The sequence below is a fragment of the Stegodyphus dumicola genome, chromosome 4 (genome assembly GCF_044657685.1).
Source record: "Stegodyphus dumicola isolate Sdum_Otavi_A_Nest chromosome 4, ASM4465768v1".
Lineage (NCBI taxonomy): Eukaryota > Metazoa > Arthropoda > Arachnida > Araneae > Eresidae > Stegodyphus > Stegodyphus dumicola.
Genome location: NC_140771.1, coordinates 209,911,138 through 209,934,760, shown reverse-complemented (window position 1 = coordinate 209,934,760; position 23,623 = coordinate 209,911,138). Strand labels below are relative to the sequence as shown.

General features: G+C 32.9%; 1 protein-coding gene across 3 annotated transcripts in view; it reads right to left on the bottom strand.

The window, feature by feature from the left end:
* Positions 1-23,623, bottom strand: part of LOC118182699 (cadherin-like and PC-esterase domain-containing protein 1) — a 522,776-nt gene that overhangs the window by 295,539 nt on the left and 203,614 nt on the right. For all 3 annotated transcript variants that reach the window (XM_085815937.1, XM_085815938.1, XM_085815939.1), the window contains one exon: positions 207-357. In XM_085815937.1, coding sequence (XP_085672063.1) covers positions 207-357 — 151 coding nt within the window. The remainder of the gene's footprint in view (positions 1-206; positions 358-23,623) is intronic.

Below are 23,623 nucleotides of genomic sequence, written 5' to 3'. Positions count from 1 at the left end.
GGGGTACTTTCTATGGGAAACTGGCTCGTATACAAGTTACGCATAGGGAAAACCACGAAAACGCCCAGCCCGTTCGTGGGATTCGAGTCTCGGACCGAGATACCAGTGTTCAGTGACGTTACCATTCGGCTGCTGGTGGGCTTATCATAGAACGAAATGTATTTTAAGAAACAATAAATATCAAAGCATATGGAATATTAATTTACCTGTTGGCACCGTGCTATGTAGAAACGATCCAATGTAACTGAGGTAGCAAGTAAGACAAGTGAATATGGTAACCAACAGCAGCAGGTCTCTTACGGAACGCCATCTGGTGGGCGGACGGAACCTCATGAAAAACCGAGTTTTGAAGGCTCTCTGAAACAACAAAACGAAGCAATTAACATTTCCACACAGTAAAACACGACGTAAGTGCGAATAGCACTAGTTTCACAACAATTTATGCATTTAAAATTGCATTCTGAGAGTTCTCTTAGCATTTAGATTCAGAAAATTCTAAATGAATCCCGAACGTATTTTACTTTTTAAAATTTTATACATATGATAAAAAAGAAATTTTAAAAGAAAGCATTTATATAATGCTGTTTGCTCTCGTTTCCAATAAGGATATACCCAGAATTTATCATGGTTATTGCATTCCTTTTGGTTGTTTTTTAAGCGTTAAGCATTTTATAAATTGCAAGTACGACTCCCAATTAAAGTAACGAAAATTTTTTGGCTGAAATAACATTTATAATACTTTTACATTACTTACATCTAATGTTGCCAATTCAATACGATTCAAAATAATTTTCTTTCGCTGAACATTCAGCGAATGCGTAATTTATATTTAAATCCATTCAAAAATAGTTTTTACTGTTTATTTACAGTACTATTACAGTGAACTAATAAAATATTTTAAAAATTATCTGCAACAATTATACGATTCTTTAAATAGAAAAGATGTTTTTCAGTTTATAACATTGATACTCGTTACTATATTTCTTTCCTTTGGAAAAATTAAATACATACTGCTTCACATCGTTACATTCTATGTAGCTTTATATATATATATATGTATATATATATATATGTATATATATATCTATATACACACAGAGTAAGCCAAAAGTTCGTTAAAACTTTAAAAATTCATAAAAAAAGAAAAAATAACAATAAAGAAGTGAGGTTTGCAAGGCAGCGCTCACAAGGAAGTCGGATTTTTTTTTTTTTGTAGAAACAAAATAGTTACAAATATCACTGGTAGAGGACTCTGACAGGCCAAAGATTCTAATTAATTTTGCAATAGGAATACGTGATACACAAGTATTTTTCAATCGCTTTCAGAATGTTATCATTGCCCGAGCGAGCGTTGTTGGTAAAGTTGTCCTATTTGAATGGAGAGTCAGCAACTGTTGCGTTGCGAAAATTTCGCATAGCGAAAGGACTGAAGACGAAGAATACATTGTATATATATATATATATATATATATATATATATATATAATATGAACCAAAGTTCGTTAAAACTTTATATATATATACCTCATTAGACTTGTGTATTTATGTGCATCCAATACATTGTAATTGACATCATGCATTACTGTTACACAGTTATGCACTTCATCATGTTCTGAATAGTATATATGCTTTTACAATACATTCAGTTTATTTTAGTATGTGTAGACTCGATAGGGAAAACTTTTGCACATAATTCAGTTTCGAAAAGACGCAGTTACAGTAAGAACATAGCAAATGAAAAGCAAACTTAGATAAAGCACAAGTTAACTATCACAATGTTATTTCTTTAAAAGCAACCTGATGCGTTCCAATAAGAATGTATAATTTTAATAAAATTACAATATCTAATAAAATATCTTCATTTCTGTTGGTCTTTAAATTGAATGTCGTTTGTTTTTACTATTGTCTCTGCTACTCCATAGACCCCAAATCATTCATAAATAATTAGAGAAGCTGAATGTGCAGTTGACTCAGAGAAATCGTAGATTGCATGCCAGTTCATGTTCGCTTCGGTGTGATTGCTCATTTCTTTTATTAGGCTACTTTTTTTAACCGTTAGATGGGAAATGTTGGTGTGACCATCACATGTAGTTAGTAAGGGTTTGTCTTTGTTAGCAAGGCGAAAACAGGGCTTACATGAACAAATCCATTTTAAAATTTAGGGAAGCTTGTTCTCTGAACGCGTTTAGAAAGGATAAATTATGTGACTATTTTAGAACCTGAGGAACCTAGGGAAGAAAATAAGGTATACTTTTGCATATGCGACTACTACTACACATTAAATATATGGTATGCACTATATATGAAATAGTAGTCGCATATACTAAAGTATATATAATAAACGGCTACTATTACACAAGTACTTTAGTATATGTCGCTATTATTATGTATCTAATTTAGTATATATGTTTACTGCTACGTTTATACTATTTTAGTATATGTGGTTACTACTATATATGTATTTTAGCATATGCGTCTACTATTACACATATGTACTTTAACATGTGAGGCTACTACAGATGTTTCTGTAGTATTTGCGGCTAAAATTACACATACTAATACTTAAGTACATGTTACTTTTATTACATATGTACTTTAGTATATGTGGCTACTATTAATTACTGAATATATGGTCACATACTTCAGACAGAGATTTTGCTTCTCCAAAGAGAATATAATATTAATACAGTGCTTCCCAGCCAATGTATCACAGTACATTATGTATTACTACGCTAGCACAGCAATAAACCCTTGTATGGCCATATGTTGTTTGATTAGAATCAATAAATACTGGGCCTGGGCAGCTGGCTGGGAGTGCACCCTTGCCGGCGGATTGGTCAGAAGCACTGCAAACGGGATCGTCGGTGCGTTGGGTCTGGGCGCTCCGTGCGAGACTCCCACGTGGCTCCAAATAGTCAACTCTAGATAATGGCGGATGTAGTGCTACTACCGGTTAACCTTAACGGTGGAGGGATGGTGCCCACGTCCTCCGTCACTTGTCACTTGGCTGGCTCAGCTTCACACTGAGTGCGCTTTGTAGCGCAAAACTGCACCAAATATACACGAAGTTTTTGATTTTAAAAACAATTTATGACTTTTAGAGAGGCTCTTAGATACTTGAAAACCGCATTATATAGTTATCAAAAAGCCATAAAAGTTTGATACATATTATATCTTCGTTTGGTATAGATCGACTAATGGCATTATGGCTAATGCCTAAAAAAACTGACACTATGACCGAGTTTAGTTTCCGGTGTTTGAACGAAAAGACATGACTTGACATGGATTTTCGCACTGTGATTTTATTGTTTTTTCTTCCCAATATTCTTCCCCTCTCCCTTTCATTAGTTCAAAAATTTGATTACTTGAAAAATGCCATCAACAAAAATGTTTTGTCCCATTTATATCTATGAAACGATATTCTTCCTTTGAAACAGTCATAATAATCTCCTCATCATTATACTTTACACTTATAGTAATTAGAAAATTGCCAGGATTTTCCATATTTGAGCTTCTAAGGTAATTTTTCTCCTGTTAATAAAATTAGCTGTTGAAGCTTAAAAAAACGTAAAATCTAGAGAAATTTATGATATACTTTGTCAAAATGATTGAATACGTTAAGATAAAACAGCACAGATGCATAGTCACGAAAAGAAGCATTAATAAATTTTCCGTTCCTTCATTTATTAATGCCACAACTAGTATTTAACTTCTCCTCTTTGGAAAAATCCTTCTTCAGTCTATAAAAACATTTTTATTCAGTCTTCAGTGCTTTAAGCGAATAAGTTTCTCTTAAAGCCTTCTAAATTCATCAAAAAATATCAGCTTCAGCAAATAATTTTGATTCCATAGCTATCTTTCCAAAACCACAGAGTGGTACAAAAGTTGCGCATATCACGTGAACTTCTCAATTTCGTTTGTATAACTGTACATCTATCGCTTGATGACACTATTGGAATATCAACAACTAGCATACACTCCATTTCACCTTTAGTCGCCATATGGCATCTGCGTAAAAGATATGTTTGTATTGCTAAATAGATATGTTGCTTTCCAACGAATTTCCAGTGTTGAACAATATTTCGCTAGTAATTCACATGCACATGTCTTTTGATGAATTTATCAGAAATGCATGCACGCGGGAATGCCTAACAATAAGAGGATAACAAGACTAACCGCTCGAGTCAGAAATGCTATTCCGTTGCAGACAAAAAGAAATCTCAGAGATCGGCCACTTTGATTGAGGCCAACTAGCGGGAATTGAATGAATGATCCAGAGGTCGTCTTCAAACAGCCTGAGAAGATTATCAACAATTTCATACGGAAATTTTCAGGAAGTGACGAAGATGTTACACATGCGTGTATATAATGCTCGCTGTGTGCAGAAATTAAAGGAATCTGTATAGAAGCCCTTAGATTATTATAGATGGTTCCGATCTTTTCTTAGTAACCATGGAATTGCAAATCTTAATCGGGTTTCTTTCAGAGTTGAAACATAGTTTCCCTTACTGGCTACGTAAGCAGTTCAAAACAATAGGATTTTGTTGTCCGAAACTCAACGTGTGTTACATGAAATATCTTTACTTTGCCAGAAAAACTGAATATGGTATGCTATACTATGTCATCGAATAATGAGCTTTATTTTCTTTGCAAATGCAATGAACAGTGTGGTGTGGCAGTTAGAGATAATTACACAGATTATTACGCTTCTCGAATCGGTAAACGGGACTGCTGCTTTTAGCAAGACAGTGCTACTTTTCATACATTCAGTGAAACCAAAATGTTCTTGCTCATGCCTTTCGGCAACTCTATCATTTCAAACGGGTTATGGTGGCCTAGTTGACCCAAATATTTGCCCAAAGAATTTTTTTTGTGGTTGTATATTAAATCCAAGGCCTGTGCAAACATTTCACATGCACTAGATAGCATAAAGAGGAACATTATAACGGCAGTTAGTAACATCAGAATACAGTCTTGTAAAGCATTTTGACGGCGACTCCTGCATCACTCTGTCAGCTTCCTCCAGTTTAACTTTAGACAAAATTCGGTCTTGAGCATATCTTTCTGTCTGCAATTGAGTCACATTCCAAAGTACTGGTAATTAGCGTTATTTTCGTCGAAGCTATAAGCACTGTCGCATCTTTATATTTCTAACAAAACTTGTTTACGAAACGCACATACGAATGGCTAGCAAAATAGTATTTAACCATGAAAATTCTTTCTTTCTGGAAAAAAATCTTTCTATCTGCCTAACAATACAGGGATTTTATGCAGACGTCATATGAGAATTAAACTATAGATAGAGCGTAAACTCATTATTAATATTCCAAAAAATTGTCAGCTTGTGATAGATGATACAGTTATTACAACTAGAATTAGAATGATTACTTAATTTGCGCAACTTTTCGATCACCTTTTATTGTAAAAGCCTTCACTTACCAATCTTTTGATTGTTCCTTTTTTATTTGGTTACATTTTCCTTAATTTTTTACATGAATAATTAATTTAAACATGGAAAAATACAAACATTTATATGAAATTAATTAATTATATTCATACAAATAGTTAATATAAACTATGCCACTGAAAAAGTGTTTGAGAAAACAGGATCATATACATATTCTTTTATTCATTTATTTTTCGGTGTAAAAACATTGCTGTCTTGTGGCTCTTACGATTTTAAATACTAACAAAAGTAGCGGCATTAAGTATTTATTTCATTTGGAACGAAGACGATCTTTACGTATTATAAAAGTGTCTTATTAGTACAAAACAAAATAAAAGACAGAGAAAGATATATTAACTGGACAGCCATAATTACAAATTTTAATTTTTCATCTTGAGTGATACATATTACATAGGTAATATTACATTCATTTGAAACAATCTCAGCCCAGATAACTCGGCAATGAACTTAGAAGCAATGTTCGCTTTCCTCACTATATGCTTCGAGGATGTAACTTGTAATCTGGAAATTGAATTCTTGCAAGGGTGATATTTCTCATATTTTTGGTCAAAATAAAAAAAAAAAAATGAAAAATAATTATTAGCACATAAAATATGTATTAGCACATAAATAGCTCTATATAAGTGTTCAACAAAATAAGCGATTTGACATTAGAAACATCATTAGTGGAGTGTTTCCAAAATATATGGAATACTTCAGCACTTAGATATCACGGTGGCTCTCTCAACAGATAGAAATCTGTACGATGCACGCTGTGGATGCACTTGCTGTGCCAAGCTGGCAATGAATAATTGCAGAAATTCTGTTACAAATGCCATTTACTCCCTTCGGCAAATGCTGCCACTGCGTGAAAAACAAGGTTTTTAACTTATTTTGTACACGGTGACATACATACCCAGTTCTCAGAATGTTGCCATTTTACAAAGCATCATCTGTTTAAATTACACTTCGAATCAAATGACTTTCTTATTTGTAGAGCCCTCAGAATTCTCCGAAGCCAGGAAACTGATTTGGTTTAGTTGATTATGGCAAGGCACACTAGGGCTACCTTTCTAAGGGGGAACGCCTTCGTGGAGGACGTTCTACCGGAAACTGTTTTGCATACACATTACACATGGGGAAAACCATGAAAACGCCATTGCAGCCAGTACCTTCGCCTGAAATCGAATCCAGGTCGGAACTACCAGCGTTCAGCGATTTAACCACTCGGCCGCTGTTGGGCCCGTCAGGAACCTAAAGAAATCTGCAATGTCGTTGCTGGGATACGAACTCGAAATCTTCATAATACGCGTCGAGCTTCCAGTTACACCACAAAAACATGAGGAAAAGAAGTAAAAAAATATCTTATATATTGTTTAAGAAACTAAGCGATTTAAATGCAATAAATGCACTACACTTCTCGATAATTCAAACTTTTACTTCCTTTTTGGTAATATATGTATAATTCGTGTAAATTCACATGAATATTTACCTTAAACTTCTGTACCTAATTGCTAGTTTTTAAAGAAAATTTATTTTTCTAACGCTGTTCATAAAAGATATTTTAATCTAGTATGTTACATACAGAATCGGCACAGGATCATTTGAAATCAGGGGTTTTAAACCAGAGTTTCTCAACCGGTGGTACGCGTACCACTTATGGTACGCAAAGAAGCAAGCAAAGTATTTTTAACTATTAAATTCAAAAATTAGAACCGCAACATTCTGATCGAGACTCGTAAATTTATGCGATCTGAGCTTTGTTCAAGATTGGTGGTGTTAGTAGTACTTTGTAGTGGTGATACTAAAGGTTTTCAGTTTTTGCTTAGATGGTACGTGTTAGTCAAAAGGTTGAGAACCGCTGTTAAACTATTCTGACAATGAATCCACAGTATAGCATTCTTTGAATAATATGGAGCGTAAGAAGCCAAATGGTTGCGCAACGGCAGAGTCTATTGGTATTTAAATCATGGCATTCTATGAAAATAAATTAATTTGTTTTCAGGAATAGGCATATTTATGGGCTAATCTAAAATCTGCTCTATATAACATTCTAAAAGGGTATGTTCCTAGGAAGAAATTTATGGTTTATGCATTTCATAATCCTTCACATCGAAACTTTAACTTAGTCTTTTGTCGGGAGAAATGCTATTAATTCTTCACTGCGGCAAGCATAGTGACACGAGAACAATCTGGGTTAAAATTAATGTTCGCTATCCTAACAATATTCTTTAGTTCTATTGCTATAGTGTTAAAGGAGGCTTTTGTTACATAGGCGCGCTTGAAAGGGCATTTATATTTTCCTTTTCTCCAAATCCTTGGCTTGGCTTTGATATCGTATTTTTTTCGTATCAGTATCGTATGGAGTGTGTTAGGATGGACAGTGCATTCTGTATTCTCAAACAACGAGGTACATTTATATTCAGAGAAATAGCGTTCAAATGAAAAAAGGAATAACACAAACATCTGGTTACTGAAGATGCAGGAGAAAACATTAGAGCTATTTTCAAAGAATTCCATACTACTGAATGGCACGATTTCATTAAGATATTTTTTATACTTAATTCAACTACATCACGAACTCGCTTGGTATAAAATAGGTTTTCATTTCCCGGAAAGAAAATTTGCTTCATGAAATTCTTACATTCTGATTGCAATACCTGACACGCTTTTCATAAGATCTGAATTAAACATTCAAGTCTTTCCATACTGACATTATGATTTGTTAATTCTTTGTAAACACTCTCATATTTATTTCTTAGAAATTTTAGCACTTTAAGCGATTATTTCTGATTATAAGTGCCCTTACTGTTAAGATACAATAACACGCCGAACAAGTATTAATTTAGAGGTCAAACAACAAAAATTATTCAAAAAACATCTTCGATTGGTGAATTAGATTTTTTACAGATATTTCACATTAAAAAAGATCTTTCTGTTCTAGTTAACGACACTAATTCCAATCCATCTTTGCCTTTAGCCTTAAAGGAAATTATGTTTTAGTTCTCGTTTCATCAACAGATGGCGACAGTAGCTTAACTCCTGTCCAGTCTTTCGTATCTTATCTAATCACTATATGTAATCTTGTTCATTTGCAGCTGAGGATGATGGTTCGGTAAAACTATCGAAACTAATCCTGTGAAAATTTAAAAATATAACGCTGATTTTTGTTGTTTGACCTCTGAATTAATAACCTTACTGTTAATAGTTTTATTTATTTATCTTTTTCGAACAGGAATGTAATATCAGATGTGTCCTTGCCAAACACTGAACCATGGATCCAGCAATCTCTAGTTGGATGTACTAACAAATACATCACAAGTTATAAACGCGGGAGAAAAATTTATGAAATTCGGTGAAATTTAAGCATATTATTTCTCGTTGAAAGAAACAGATTGTTTTGTGAAAGGGTATAATACTACAGAAATTCGTTATTGAAAAACTTACATGTGATACTTTGAAACATAATTCTGAAATAAAAGTCATGAATCCATCAACTACTTTTGAATATATCTTGAAAAGTGTGAGCGCTCGAGAGTTAATCAGTTATCTCATTAAAAATAACGAACCAGTTTTAATTGTAGTGAAAAGGAAAATATTTCGACGAGTTTAGTCACCAAATAAATAAATAAATAAAAAAATCTGAAAGCTTTCAGATTTTACATTACGCCCAAAGGGGCGTTTTTTTAACGTCTTTTGTACTACCTTTATTTATTATATATCATGTTCTTCGCACTTAAGCCATAAAATTCAATTCAACGGCAATATCGCTAAATAATTTCAAAATGAGCATATCTTTAGAAATACGAATACAGTCTGTAGATAAAAATTCTTTTTTTTTTTTTTTTTTTTTTTTTTTTTTTTTTTTTTTTTTTTACTGCAGTGTTACCATTACTTGCTTTGAAATCGTAGAGTTTGTTAATCAAAAATTCGTTAAAGTGTTGCAAAATATGAAATCGATAATAAAACAAATTCCAAATTAGGGCTTCCAGCTGCCAATATTCTTGGAAGATTACGTTATTCAAGCTTTGATGGCTCTAGGTACCGTTGTTTTATCACAATGCGAGAAACATACATACATTTATGCAGATTCTTCATTATTTAATTATTTAATTTTATAATACAGGGCGATAATATGTGATGGCATAGTGACGCAACGCATTTAAGTGTTGCGACGCAAAAGTCCTTTCGAGACTAATATCTCATTCGGGAATAACGTCCCTTTTGGGCTAATAATTCACCATTTTAATTTTTGATTCTTAATTAGTAGTAGTGAAGGAGTGAAGTAACCTGTAGTAAATTGTATTTGAACATACTCTCATCTTAGCTTACTTTTAAATTTAGTAAACTGCATAAAACTTATGAAATCAAACTTATTATAAAGTATTTTATTTTTAAAAAATTAGGAACATAAGCAATATTTTTGAAAACATTCCATCAAATTAAATTTGTTTTATTTTATACCCATTATACGGGAATAAATCTGTATTGTTGCAAAAGTTTCACAGTATTATATATTTTCAGAATCTAGAAGAAAATATAAATTTATCTAGAAGTGTGTTACTAAAATGTATTTCCATCATGCGTTATAAGTAGAAATTTATTTTGGATGATAAATAAGCGATAATAAATAAGCAACTAAGAAAGTTGACGTAAATCTATAAGCCAATTTCTGGAACTTTCCCCAGCCATACATTTAGGATGAATCTTGCAGCTTCAAAAATTTACTATGGTTAAGTCCGACAATTCATCTGTTTCGTATGTACAAATAAATTTGCACAAATCAAAATGTGCTACTCAGCACCTTATTTTATATATGGAGGCAAATGACATTGATGTCGCACTGATTTAGGAGCCGCACTTTTATAAAGGTGTTATTCCTGGTTTCCGATAAAATATAAAGTTTATTATGATTTTGAAGCAGAAGTTGTAAAGTCTTTTGTTAGCATTCGTAACCAGAATTTTTCTCCTTTTTTTTACTTAAATCATACAGTTTATAAATACTGTTTTTTTAGATATAAAAATTAATGCATCAGACCTGAGTATTTGTTCCGCTTATTTCGAGCCCCAAACTAATATTGATATAGAATTATTAAATATTTCACGTATTTTAACGATTAAGAACCCATACAATTAGATATGTGGTATGGATTCGAATAGCAAATCAGCGATTTGGCGTAGTCCTATGACTGATGCTAGAGGAAGGAAGCTTGGCGATTTTATTTAATGCGAATTATTTGTTTATAATTATGAAAATTCCGGACCTACTTTCTGTTCCACGCATGGCTCGACTTATATTGACCTTAGCTTTGTAGCTTTGGACTGCTGCCATACGTTCAAGGTTGGGATATCTCTGAGGCAGATTCTCTTTCTGACCATAAAATGATTATCTTTGAACTTGTTTTAAGTAGTCCGATTATATCTTCTCATCGTGTACTTTTAATTTAAGGAGAACGAACTGGTATTTATTTACTGAACTTTGTAAGAGAGAATTGTGTGACTTGAATATCCTTCTTAACAGTTGCTCTGATGTATTGCATTAAAAATTTTGTAAATAGACTTTCTACTATTATTTTTAATTTTGCTTCATTTTCAATTCCGATGAAGAAAAGTAAGAAGAATGGTGTCCCTTGGTGGTCTAAGGAAGTTGATTGTTATAGAAAGCATGCAAATGCTGCTAGGCGTAGATTCCAGAGAGAAACAAACAGTGTTATTATATATATATATATATATATATATATATATATATATATATATATATATATATAAATAATTGAGAAATTTCAGTTACGACACAATTATAAGGCTAAATTAGCTAATGCCAAGATTGACTCGTGGAGAAATTTTCTCTCAACTATTAATGTTCACAATGTCTGGAAATATATATGTAAGTAAAGGATCAAGACCAATTTTACGAAAAGGATTGAGATTTCGTGAATTAAACTCCCGAATGGCAGTGTTACTTCGAGTTTGAGTGAAAAAATTGTTACTACAATGACAAAGAATCTCCCAAGAGATAATTCGCGTAATGATAGAAATTCTCATAAAACTACCCGTTTCATTTACGGACTGTCACTTCTCTATTTCGGAAGTTATCAGTATTATTAAAAATCTCAAGAAGAACAAATCACCTGAGCTAGAATCTCTTTCCAATAAAACTGCACAGCACTTTCATGCGGTGGATAGCACTTTTTTGCACAGACCTTTCAACCTTTGCTTACAATTAGGAATTTTTCCAGCACAATAGGAGAGGGATCGAGTTGTTTTGATTCCTAAAACTTTAGATACAAGAACTCCTTATCTTGATAATATTAGATGCATTAGTCTTTTGCCTATGTTGGGAAAATGTCTTGAAACTCTCTTCATTAGCAGAATAAATTGGTATTTAGTAATATCTTGCAGTATGGAAAGAAAATGAAGTTTACAACAGTTCTCATTTTCCTGGATTTCAAAGGGGCTTTTGATAATGCTTGGTTGCCATCTATCTTAAAAATTCAAAAGGTGCTGGTAGACCACATAATATCTATAACCTGCTTGAAAGCTTCTTGAACGGGAGAACCGCTGAGCTTCAGCTTGGGACCGAAGCTAAGGTTTATTTTCTAGAAAAAGCTGTCCTCAAGGCTCTGTGTCCGGACCTACTTTTTGGAACATAATAATAAATGATCTTTTAAGTCATATCGACGGTTGTTTTAAAATTGCATTTGCAGACGACATACTTTTAATTTTCCAGGGAAAGGCCTTGAATAACATTCTTTTGAGAGTACAAGAAGCGCTAGATTTTGTCTCCAATTGGGCGATTTTTGATAAAATCACTTTCAATCCCTCAAAAAGTAAAGCTATGATTGTTCCTAGAAACTGTGATAAACAAAATATTGCTACTCGATGATTCTCCGTTGGAATTTGTAGAAAATGTTCAGTATCTTGGTGTCATTCTTGACCAAAAATTAACATGAGAAAAGCACGTTGAATTTCTTTCTGCTAAATGTGAAAGAATTATTAATGGTTTTCACCGAATCGCCAAAAATACTTTCGGAGTAAACTACGATGTTAAGGAACTGATGCATGAGCAGTGTATTGTATATACCTTTCATTTCATACGGCTGTCGTGGTTGGAGACATGTTCTTGCAAAGAAGGTTAACGAAAGAAATTTGAGAACGATTCAACTGAGAATTATTCTTCGTATTATTAGTGGTTATAGAACCTTAGGCTATGAGGCTACTTTTGTTCTTGCAGGAGTTCCGCCTATAGATTTTGAAACTGAATATAAGAATAAGAGTCATTGGCTACTCATAATTTGGAAGACTGCATAAATGGAATTCTCCCCTTCCTGGATCTGGATCTTCCTCATCCAGTTACTTTAGAGCCCATAAATTTCTGCGATTATAAAGAGACTATTGAAATGAGTTTTCATATGGTTTTCATATGGCAGCAAGATGAACAACAAGGTTGACCTTGCATTTGTTCTTTTTGAAGACCATTCCGAAGTTTGTTATTTTAGACACCGTAAATGGAATGAATGCACAGTTTATCAAGCAGAACTTCTGTCTTCTGCTATCAATTGGATCAAGAATAATGGGACAGTATCCTCAAGGTACCTTATTTGTTCTGATTCTGTTTCTTCCCTTCACCTTTCGAACAGTATTACCAGGTGCGACTAATTAGTTATCGAAACCCTACTGGTTCGCTTAGAAATAGAGGAAATTGATAACCGCTTTGCTTATGTGCGTGTTCATCCCGGTTTCCATGGAAATGAAAGAGCTGATTTCTTAGCTAGAGATGCCTTAAATTTACCCAGCAATATCAACATTAGCTTCACAAAGAGCTATTGGAAATCTCTTCATTATAAGAAGCTTTTAGCTAAGTGGAATGAGGAATATATTTCATCTTGTAATGCTGAGGCCACCAAAAAGTTCTTTCCTTCGGCTTACCTTAGACTGTATTCCGAGTTTTTCCTCTTTATTAATTTTAAAGTTTCTTAGTTTTTATCTGGTCACGGTAAATTTGCAAGTTACCCGTTTCTTTTTAATCTAAGATCAAACAATTTATGTGAATGTTCAAAAAGAGTACATCAGGATGTGGGACATTTTATTTTCTCATGCCCTACGTTTGATGGCCCTAAATTATGCTTGCAGAACGATTTTAGAATGTTCCGAGCGACTTGGCCAGTGAACTTATCTTTTTCCGTGAAGTCCAGACTGCTGTTCTCTGCTTTTGTTCATTTTAGTTATGTATGCAACTTTTAATGTTTTAGTTAACTTACTTCTGTAAGCCCCGTGTTGTGCATCTGTGTGCACGGGGAGTCCGTATGTTGTCAAATATTAAAAAAGTAAGCGAAAATAATCTATTAGAGAAATGTTATCAGGATAACAGAAATCTGTTTTAAGGGGACTCATACACCTTAAAACCCATATGATCTTCTAATATGTGACTGTTGCAAGAATTGGAATAGCTTATTTATTTTAAAACAAATTACTTCCAACTTTTTACAGCTAGCTACATAATATAGCTGCTTTCTGAAATGCTAATCAGAAAGTTTGTGTTGTCACAAATATTTTTATAATATCTTTGTGACAAAAGTTTTCGTTATGTTTCCACCTTGCGCGCACAGTTTAAAACTTTCTATTGCATAATTTAATTCTATATTTAATATATAGCTTTTAAAACATTTGGAAACTACTGTGAACCAAAAATTCTAAGAATTTCATGTTACATTTTTATTTTATTTGGAGTTGAGTTTATAAAATGTATTTTATTAAAAAAATCTGTAATGTTTTCTTGCATAGATTTTTTTTAATATTAAAATATTTATCAGATTTTTGGTTCGCTTAGAAAATAGTACTCATATAAAAAATTCCATCAAATTTCAAGTATGTACCAGTAGCCATTTTTAAAATATCATGAGCGCAAGGTGGAAACATGACGAAAATTTTTGTCATAAAGCGGATTAAATTACAAAAATATTTGTGGCAACACAAAATTTCTGGTTACTGATTCCCAAAGCTGTAGTAGTTGTAAAATGTTGGAAGTAATTGCTTTTAAAATAAATAAAATGTCCCAATTCTTGCAACAGTAACTTATTCGAAGATCGTAAGGGTTTTAAAGCCTCCTTAAAACTAATGTTAAAATAAATTTCTGAGTTACAAATAAAAAAAAAAATAATAATAACATATTTTTAAGAACTTGGAACGTGAAGCATTTAATAAGTCGCTTTTCATGCTAAAACAAAATTTCTGAAATTAATTATTTGTTGCTATATTTTGAAAAAATATACATCATCAAGAACCGCCAGTCTCATCTATTGGATCTCTATCTCTCTCACGTTATCTGTACATCACATTTTAATATTAATTATCAGTTTTACAACATTTTTCAGTAGGAGACTTTAAAATACATTACCTTAAAGTAACGAAACACATTGCTTAAATAACTACACGTCGGGTATTGGACACGTACCGTAATAATTCACTAATGGTTTTATTATGACATACATGATAATCTCCCAGCCTGTCGAAATGCAAACAGAATTTTTTGAAACAAACAAACAAAATAACAATCGATCAAAAAGACCCGTCCGAAAAAAAAATAAGCCAATATCAAATTTACACTTTCAAACTGGCAAGCGTCTCTTTCATGCATTGAAGTCAGAGCTTTGCACAATTAGCTATGCAATATAAAATGTAATTTAAACAAACCATAGTCCTACAGAAATAAAGAAAACCCCCTAATTTTGGAGCAAATTCTTCGAGTATTCCGAGTTTAAATATCTTAATCTCATTATCTTTCTTTCTTTTTTCCTCATTTTCTTGTCCGACCATAAAAATTAGCATAATTTGTATATCACTCAAGAATAGCACAAAAATATTTGCACGGAGTGGCACAATGCTCATATATATATATATTTGAAATCTGTAATGCTTGTCATAGAAAACGCATTCTGTAGCACAGATACATCGTATATAATATTAGAAACCTCTTTCCTTGATTATACTTATGAAGAATTATGTGTACTATTTTCAAATTGGAAAGTGTTTTATATCTCTAAATAATATTCTGATACAATTTCAAAGATAAATTAAAAATCTTACGGGATATGGACTGGCAAGAATGTGCATAATTGGCAAGGTTGCGTAGATATCTATCTATTGGGTTTAGAAAATTATGACAGTTTTCTGGAATAATGCGAGACAAATAATGTAGTAGATGTTAAAACTATACATTATATTATTTATCTGCCATAAAATCTACTAGTTTTCTTTGCTTTCTCAATGAAGCCTGCTAGAAGTGGTACCGGTACGAGGGGGGTCTTATTTATTACAGATAAATATTAGTTATATTGTACAAAATGTAATATTTACTAAATACGAATTGAAAATTAAATATAGGAATATTCAAGAAACAATCAGTGTTAATGACAGCTTTTAGCGTTGGTGAATGAGATATCATAACCGCAAAATAACTAACAAACAAATTGGATTGCCACATGAAAAGCGAGTGAAAATGTGCCAAACGCTTTTTTTTATAATAGTAATCAATTTCAGACACTTGAATTTATTTGCGAAGTTTACAATACACGTGTTATTTTAAGACCAGCGAAACGCCTGACTTCCTATTCATTGGGTTTTATTGCTTTTACATACTGAATTTCAACGACAAATATAAACCAGTATAATACAGTTCAAAATCTTATTCTTGCTACAGGTAAATGAAATGAGTTACATAGCAGTTTTATTCAGCCTTCAAATCGCAGAGGTCTTTGCAACAGAGGAGTGAAGAGCAAAGGAATTAGAGCATTTATTTTTCGATACATAAAAACATCTGATTACATGAAATACTACGCCGTCCCCAACAGTTTGGAAATAAGGCAATTTTAACTAAGGATAGAAAATTATTTTCCAGAATTTACTGGCAATGCCGATGTTGATTTGAATATTAACAATTTCACTTTATTGAAGAACTTGATATGAACATCACAGCTCCTGACAAACATACGTCATAATATATCTGTCAACTGCCATAGCATGCTGCAAGTACCATTTCTCGTCCGATCATTTCCTTTCAACATTACAAGATCAAAACCTTAACGCATATGATATACGAGGGTCAGCCAAAACGTTAGCTGGAGTCGCGTGAAACAAACGACATATGAAGCTTACACAAGATTTTTTTTTCATTTACATAAAAGTATACTACTAAAATTATTTTTCTGCAGAAAATCATCAAAACTACCTTTCTGAAAAATCATCAAGTTTGTTCAGTATATTAATACCTTTTTCGAAAAACTCCTGAACAACTTTGCGTAACAAACTTGTGTCAGAATTTTGACTTCCTAAATTAGAATAAAATCGCCTCTTTATTGAGTTCATCTTTCATAAGCCCGAGCTCATAGAAATGCAAGCGTAAGATCTGGTTATTTTCGCACCAGATTTAAAGCCATTCCCACATAATCAGTTGGAATTGGGACAGAAGTTCCTTCGCAACATGTGCGCACTCTCGAACAATGAACACCACTTTGCAATAGCTTAGCACCATGGATGTTGGATACCTCCTAACCGTTTAGGCAACAGCCTAACAAACTTGTATTGCCTAAACGGAACTTTCTTATCCTTATACTTTGTAACTGGAGATGAATCTAAGTAGGGATAATATCTTGTCTTCAGAAAACCAGTCACAATTGTGGAAATGAGAAGAAAGTTAAGCCGTTTCACCAGCTGGAGAAAGAGCCTCATGGTTCTGATATGACTTTGCAGTCTTTGTTTAACCAGTTCTCGTCCAGGCCTTTTCATGGCGTTTTCAAGTCCTTGTCCAGTCCTTTTTAAGTCTCTTTTCGATGACCTCTTTCCAGGTACAATGCGTAATTAGTTTACGTGATTCTTTCTTCGTACTCATTGGTTGACACAGTGTCGAATAGAACGTTTTTGCCACCGTCAAAAATTATTGCGGTTTGTAGATCAGAAAAGAGAATATCCTATTCCATCACACCGCAACATTTACGCCAAACTTTTAGAGGAACTATAGAGAGCGTTGCCTACTACATCCCTCACAATATCTCTTTCTAACCTTTTTTTTCTGGATAATTTTTTGCTTTAACTAAGGTATAAAATAGATTAGAGAATAACATTAAGGAAAATGTATACAATTTCTGCGCGAATTATGTTCAATCAGTAAACCTATTGTTTGATGAAATATAAATTTCCATTTAGATTAACGCAGTGGAGAATATTTCTAATATTTGCAATAACTGTATAAAAAAATTATGTTCGAATAATCTGTTCAAATAGCAGTAAATATCCCCTCGAATTAGACAAAAAGATAGCCACAGAATTAATCCAGTAGTTAAAAATAATCTAATCATACGCTTAAAGAGTTGAGATAATGAATGTTTCTAAAGGATAAGCAGCAAACCAGAAATGCAGAAAGTGAAAACGAAGCAATTTCACAGAATTCACCAGTTAGGTAATGATACAAGCATTCAATTCATTTAGATAATTACAATTAAACTGAGCCTAAACTTGCAACTCCGAACTTAGCCTTTTGCTCAGGAAAGAGGAAAGAATATAATAGCTTTCAATTATAGACTGTAATTGATAATTTCAGGAAGAGATCAATGGCTAAACTCTTAGAATTACGAACAAGTTTTATTTTTCGGTGTATTCTCCATTAGGTTACATCGATTTAATTATTTTTTGAATAATAATTTCTTTTTATATTTAGCAATAAATTTTTAATGCTAAAATCTAAAAGAAAGAAGATATTTTTATTGGAATAAAATAAGAATACTTTAAGCCATTTTTTACGGAAAACAAATGATCGAAAGAAAATGAAGTTAAGTGGTAAAAGGATGCTTTAAGTGCTTTTAATATTCAAATAGTCTAAAATTGCTCTTTTCTAATAATTGCTAACAATTTAGAGCTTCGGTATAAAAAATTACAAGAACTTGAATATGTTTTGAAAATTACCTAATTTTAAAATGTCACTCAGATGAAATTTTAAATGTATTCAACAAGCATGAGACATAATTCTTTATATCCTCGGACGAGAACAATTAAATCCTCGAATCTCATAAATAATGAAAAGGATTCCCGTTTCAGAAACTTGAATCATTTGACGTTTTTCGTCAATCAAAATGCTTCGGTATGCTTAGTTAATTAATCTATTACCTTATTATTTGGAGCTATAATGTTACTTCTCTTTTCCGTTAGTTAACACCAGGATTTACCTAAATGGAATACATCTATTTAAAGCAGAATTCTTGAAAGTAAGACGGAGCTTTTGGCAAGGAGGCTGATCATAGTACTGTCCTCTCGTCTAGCTCTGTGACATTTAGTTACACGACGTTAGCCATTTTTCCAATCAAAGATGTAGGACGTTTAGTAAACTTAAGTTAACGCTTATTAGGCTGTTTGTACTGTAATCTTTAGCATTTAAAATTTTTGAAAATTTAACTTCGCATTTCTGTTAATTGATATCCTACAAGCTGCTAGGAATTAAATCGTAAATCCAAGTTGTGAATTTGTTCTAAAAGACTGCTTAATTATTATTCGGACTCAGTTGCTGTTTACATAGACGAGGCAATAAGTCGCCTGGCTGCGTTTGTAGGGATTAAGAAATCAAGTTGAATACGTATTGAAAACCTAAACGCTTTTGAATGTTAACCGAAAACTTCGTAAAATGTTTTAACTTAAGACTTTTGAAAGATCAGTTTTACTTAAATCCAATAGAAGATTTAGTTAAGATGACTGTTGCACTTTCGGTGAACCATAATTGCTAGTATCATCTCTTAATGGACCTGAATGATGCCGTATAAATTTCTGGGAAGAAACAAAACTTTAACGTTTAGTGTTTATTTGTATTAATTCTTGAATTGATCAGCTCTTATCTACACTTGCTTCATTCGAAAAATATACAGAGGAATGTAAAAAAATTCGAAATGTGCCAAATTATCGCTGGAAAATGAACCTCAAATTTCAAGACTTATCTGAAACTTTACCAAATTTAATTTCCAACTTTTTAATAAATATAACAGTATTTTCAAAAACTGTATTCTCAGCTTTGCTTAGCATTAAGAGTGAGTTTTAAATTTCGTTTTAATTAAAAACTTTTAACATTGCTTTTTAATAGTTTTCCTTCATGAAGGACTCGACAGATTCTAGATTCAAAACATTTGAAGAAATTTAGGATTCTCCCCACCTCTGTTATTAAATTATATGATAAACAAAGCACTGAAAAACAAAACAAATAAGCGATGCAAAGGAGAATTTTCCTTTTACGTGCTTAAACACGTAAATAAATACTTATTTAATTTGCATCGTTTGCGTGTCCAACATGTTCTAACAAAACATCTGCGAGACACTTGAATTTACTTCGTTTAACTTCATTTTTCCAAACCAGCGGCGGCTAACCTTAGAGAAACATTCCCTTTCGCTAAAGACTTAAGCATTAAAGATTTTCTTTACGAGAGAAAATCGTCTGTGTTGCGCATTAGAATTCGAGATTACTGGTAGTGCAGAGAATAGAAGAATTCTTTTCCCAATTTCTAATTAAAACTGTGAAAAGGTGAAAGAGTTAAGAGAACAGAGGAAAAATAAATGATTAACTACTCTTGGGACTATTAAAATGCCTGAAAAGCATAGCTAATGAATTATTATTCCGAAAAGAACACCATATACATGGCTATCGCAATCTATTAAAATCAAGATCTTTTATTTTATCGATATTATTCTCCTCCTATAAGAGTTAAAATGTTGAAACGTTCTCCAAATTTTAATATTTTAAAATATTTTTTTTTTTGGTTTAGACTCTTTTAAAATAATCCATTGTCTTCGAAAATGTATCGAGTTCTTCGCTAAGCTCATCAGTGGTTGAGCGGTATAAGTCGCTAAACACTGGTAGTTCGGTCAGTGGTTCGAGTTCCGGCGAACGGGCTGGCTGCATGGACGTTTTCGTGGTTTTCTCATGGGTAACGTGGATACGAACCAGTTTCCCTTAAAAATACCTCCACGGGGCATCCCTCCCTTTCGTCTAATTAAAAAAAAAAAAACTAAGGCATACATTATAAACATAAAAAAAATTACTATCTAGTCAAGATCTGTAATGCATGCGTTTAGACATAACTCTTATGCTATACATATTTTACGAATAAATTACCATTTATACGCATTATGTAATGAATATTATAAACAATATATATTATACACAGTTTTATTACTAGAAAGGTTAGCATTTATAGGAAAGCATAACTATTTTAAAAGGAGAAAAAAGTATTGATAAGCATGTATTGCTATAATGTGAAAGTTCGGATACATGTTCACTTAACGCTTTAACAGCGGAATATTATGCAACGTGACAAAAAAATACAAATATTGGTCTATAGAATTTTATTAACATTAAAATGCCAAAGAAATGGTGATAATGTTGTAGAGTGGTCACGCTATTTTGAAGCAGGAGACGTGACAAAAGCATGCCCTCGCCGGGGCTCGAACGCTGGACCCCCTCCAATACGTGTCAAGTTACACCACGAAGGCATGCGGAAAGGAGGGAGAAAGTTCCTTATAATGTTTCTAAATCTAATTTTTAATCCAGTTATTATGCACTTGATATAATTTGTAAGACCTTCAGTGATGTGAAATTAGCAGCACCTCTCATAATCAGCTATTTGCCAAGCCATGCTGATGAATAATACTGATGTTGCGTAGCTACCCTAAAACTTGTCACCAGTGATATATTATGCCGAATATAGTTACATGTCTTACAACATGCAGGCGGAAATTCACGCCTCGAATTTCAGGTTATCCTCCCATTTAAAATTGCTTCGCTTTTTTTTTTAACTTTATCAATAGAAAGAATACAACTAACTCCTAATAACAATTAATTTAATATCTCCTTTTAAATATTTACAGTTTTTAAAATTCAGAGGTAAAGTTATACTTCCTATGTTTCGATTTTCTTTGTAGCTCTTTTGTAAATCCTTGGCGCAGAATTGTTTTAACATTAAAAAATACTCGTAATTGAAGGACGAAATTTCACAATTATGAAACAGCCTTTTGAAACTTTACGACTGAGAAAAGATGCAGCCAAAAACCTCAGTAGTTTCAAAAACTATCTTTCAAAATATAGCAATGAAAATGAAAGCTGCAGTAAATATCGACAGATACCACCGCAGACATATTGTCTTTCCGTTCTCAAGAAGATCAAAATTTTATACTGATGTGTTTCGACTCTAGAAATTCTGGTACTTCCTGATTTACCAAATCTCTAACAGCGACTTGATGAATTGGCGTAAAACGTTTATTTTTCTTATCTTTCTAGTTCACAGGTGCTGAGAAAAAATTTAGGAGGATTAAAACAATTCTATCATGCCGATACTGACATTGTTATCGCTGGTGGATATTCAAATAACTGTTAAACACAAATGTGTTATTTTACATGTACAATGGTAAGAAAAATTAAAGGAACACCTGTAAAAACAGTGCTTCGCGTTAAATGTATTAAACGAAGTCTATCAAAGGTCATTGGTTATCATCTCAAGATTAACATTATCACCTGTGCGCCTGTTCTTTTGACACGAGAGAAAAGGAGTGCAAAACGTGCTTCGAATTCTAATTTCTACAATAAACGCGAATAGCTATATAAGGTTTCGCCTGCGAAAGTGGAAGATTTCGATGCGGAAACAGTACATAGCGAAAGATTAAAGACAATGTTGATATATGCAGGTAATATAGATATTGTGACACAATAGACTACCAAGATCGTTATTTGGAATGAGTACTAAACGAAATAGACAACTGATGTCAGCTCATATTGCTAGAGAATTCGCTATAATTGCAGGAATTAAACTATCCAGATATACCTTACATAAAAGCAGACTGTTTGCAGAAAAACCCATGATTTGGTTCTCACTAAGTCGGGCTGCGAAATGCGGGCAGTTGGCAATGGTGAAGAAATCATTGTGACTGCAGTATACCAATTGCGCTAAGCTACATATTTCTACAGTGCAACTATGAATGCTGATATCTATACAGATGATGTTTTATACTCTTATCTCAAGTTATGTGTGCAATCAGTTACAGCTTCTTCCTAACAGTGGCCGGTTATCTTGAGGGCGAAGGAATTCGGCGTATGGAGCAACCCGAATTAAGTGTGAGAGGCATTATGAGGCCTATTTTCAGCAAGGCACAGTTCCCGCCTTGCATTCATAGGGAGCTTCAAGACACTATTAATCGCGAATACACTTTTTCACAGCAGAAACCCTTGGCCAGTCGAAGCATGAAAAGTGATCGCAAATCTTCGCCTGACATTTTTGTCACGGCTGACTACACACCTCATTAATTTTTCTCTGCACCTCTAATGTTATAATACCAAGTTCTAACACCGATGTTTTCCTCCCTTATTTTATATCGCATTTCCTATGTTATTATTTAAATTTAATACTTTTGGCAGAAATATGCAGTTGTGCATCCTGGAGGTACGTCAAACGTGACAAAATAAAGGTCCTGCGCAAATTCCATGTTCTTAGTTGCAAAAGCTAAGGTTCACAGTTAAAAAAAACTAGGAATCGTAAAAATACTAGTGAGCTAAGTCGTAAAAAACTAGGGATTAGGTGAAGTAAATTTTGTGGCATATGTATTAGAAAATACGTCAAAAAGACATCAGCTGTATTAAACATTGAAATAAGGAATGCGGTTAAACAGAGAGTACCAGTATTGCTTGAAAGGGCTTATTTCAAGACTGGAAAATATTTAAAATTGCTATTTTTAGATTCTGTTTATTATATTATTTCAGTATTAAGTCATTTTATAGTTTTTTAAGGGGAGCTGATACTTTGTTTTATAAGTTTCTACAAGAATAGCTTTAACAATAACCATAGAGAAATTACCTAAATCGGCGATAAAGTATTTCCTTTCCCACTTCTCCGAAACTTTGTAAGGTATTTTATGTTAATTAATTATTATGATTTAAGCCTTTACTGTAGCTTCTCCTTTCCGTAGAACTCCTTTCTGTCATCAGAATGTAAATTAGTTGTTTTGGATATTTAAGCTGAGCTTTCGAATGTTAAGCTTAGATTAGTAATCTAAGTAGCATCTATTTGTTACTTACAATCATCAGCTCTGACTGGTATTCCGGCTTTAGAGTCTTGCTAGCCGATGTTTTAAATTACGCCCCGTTAACTATCTAAATAA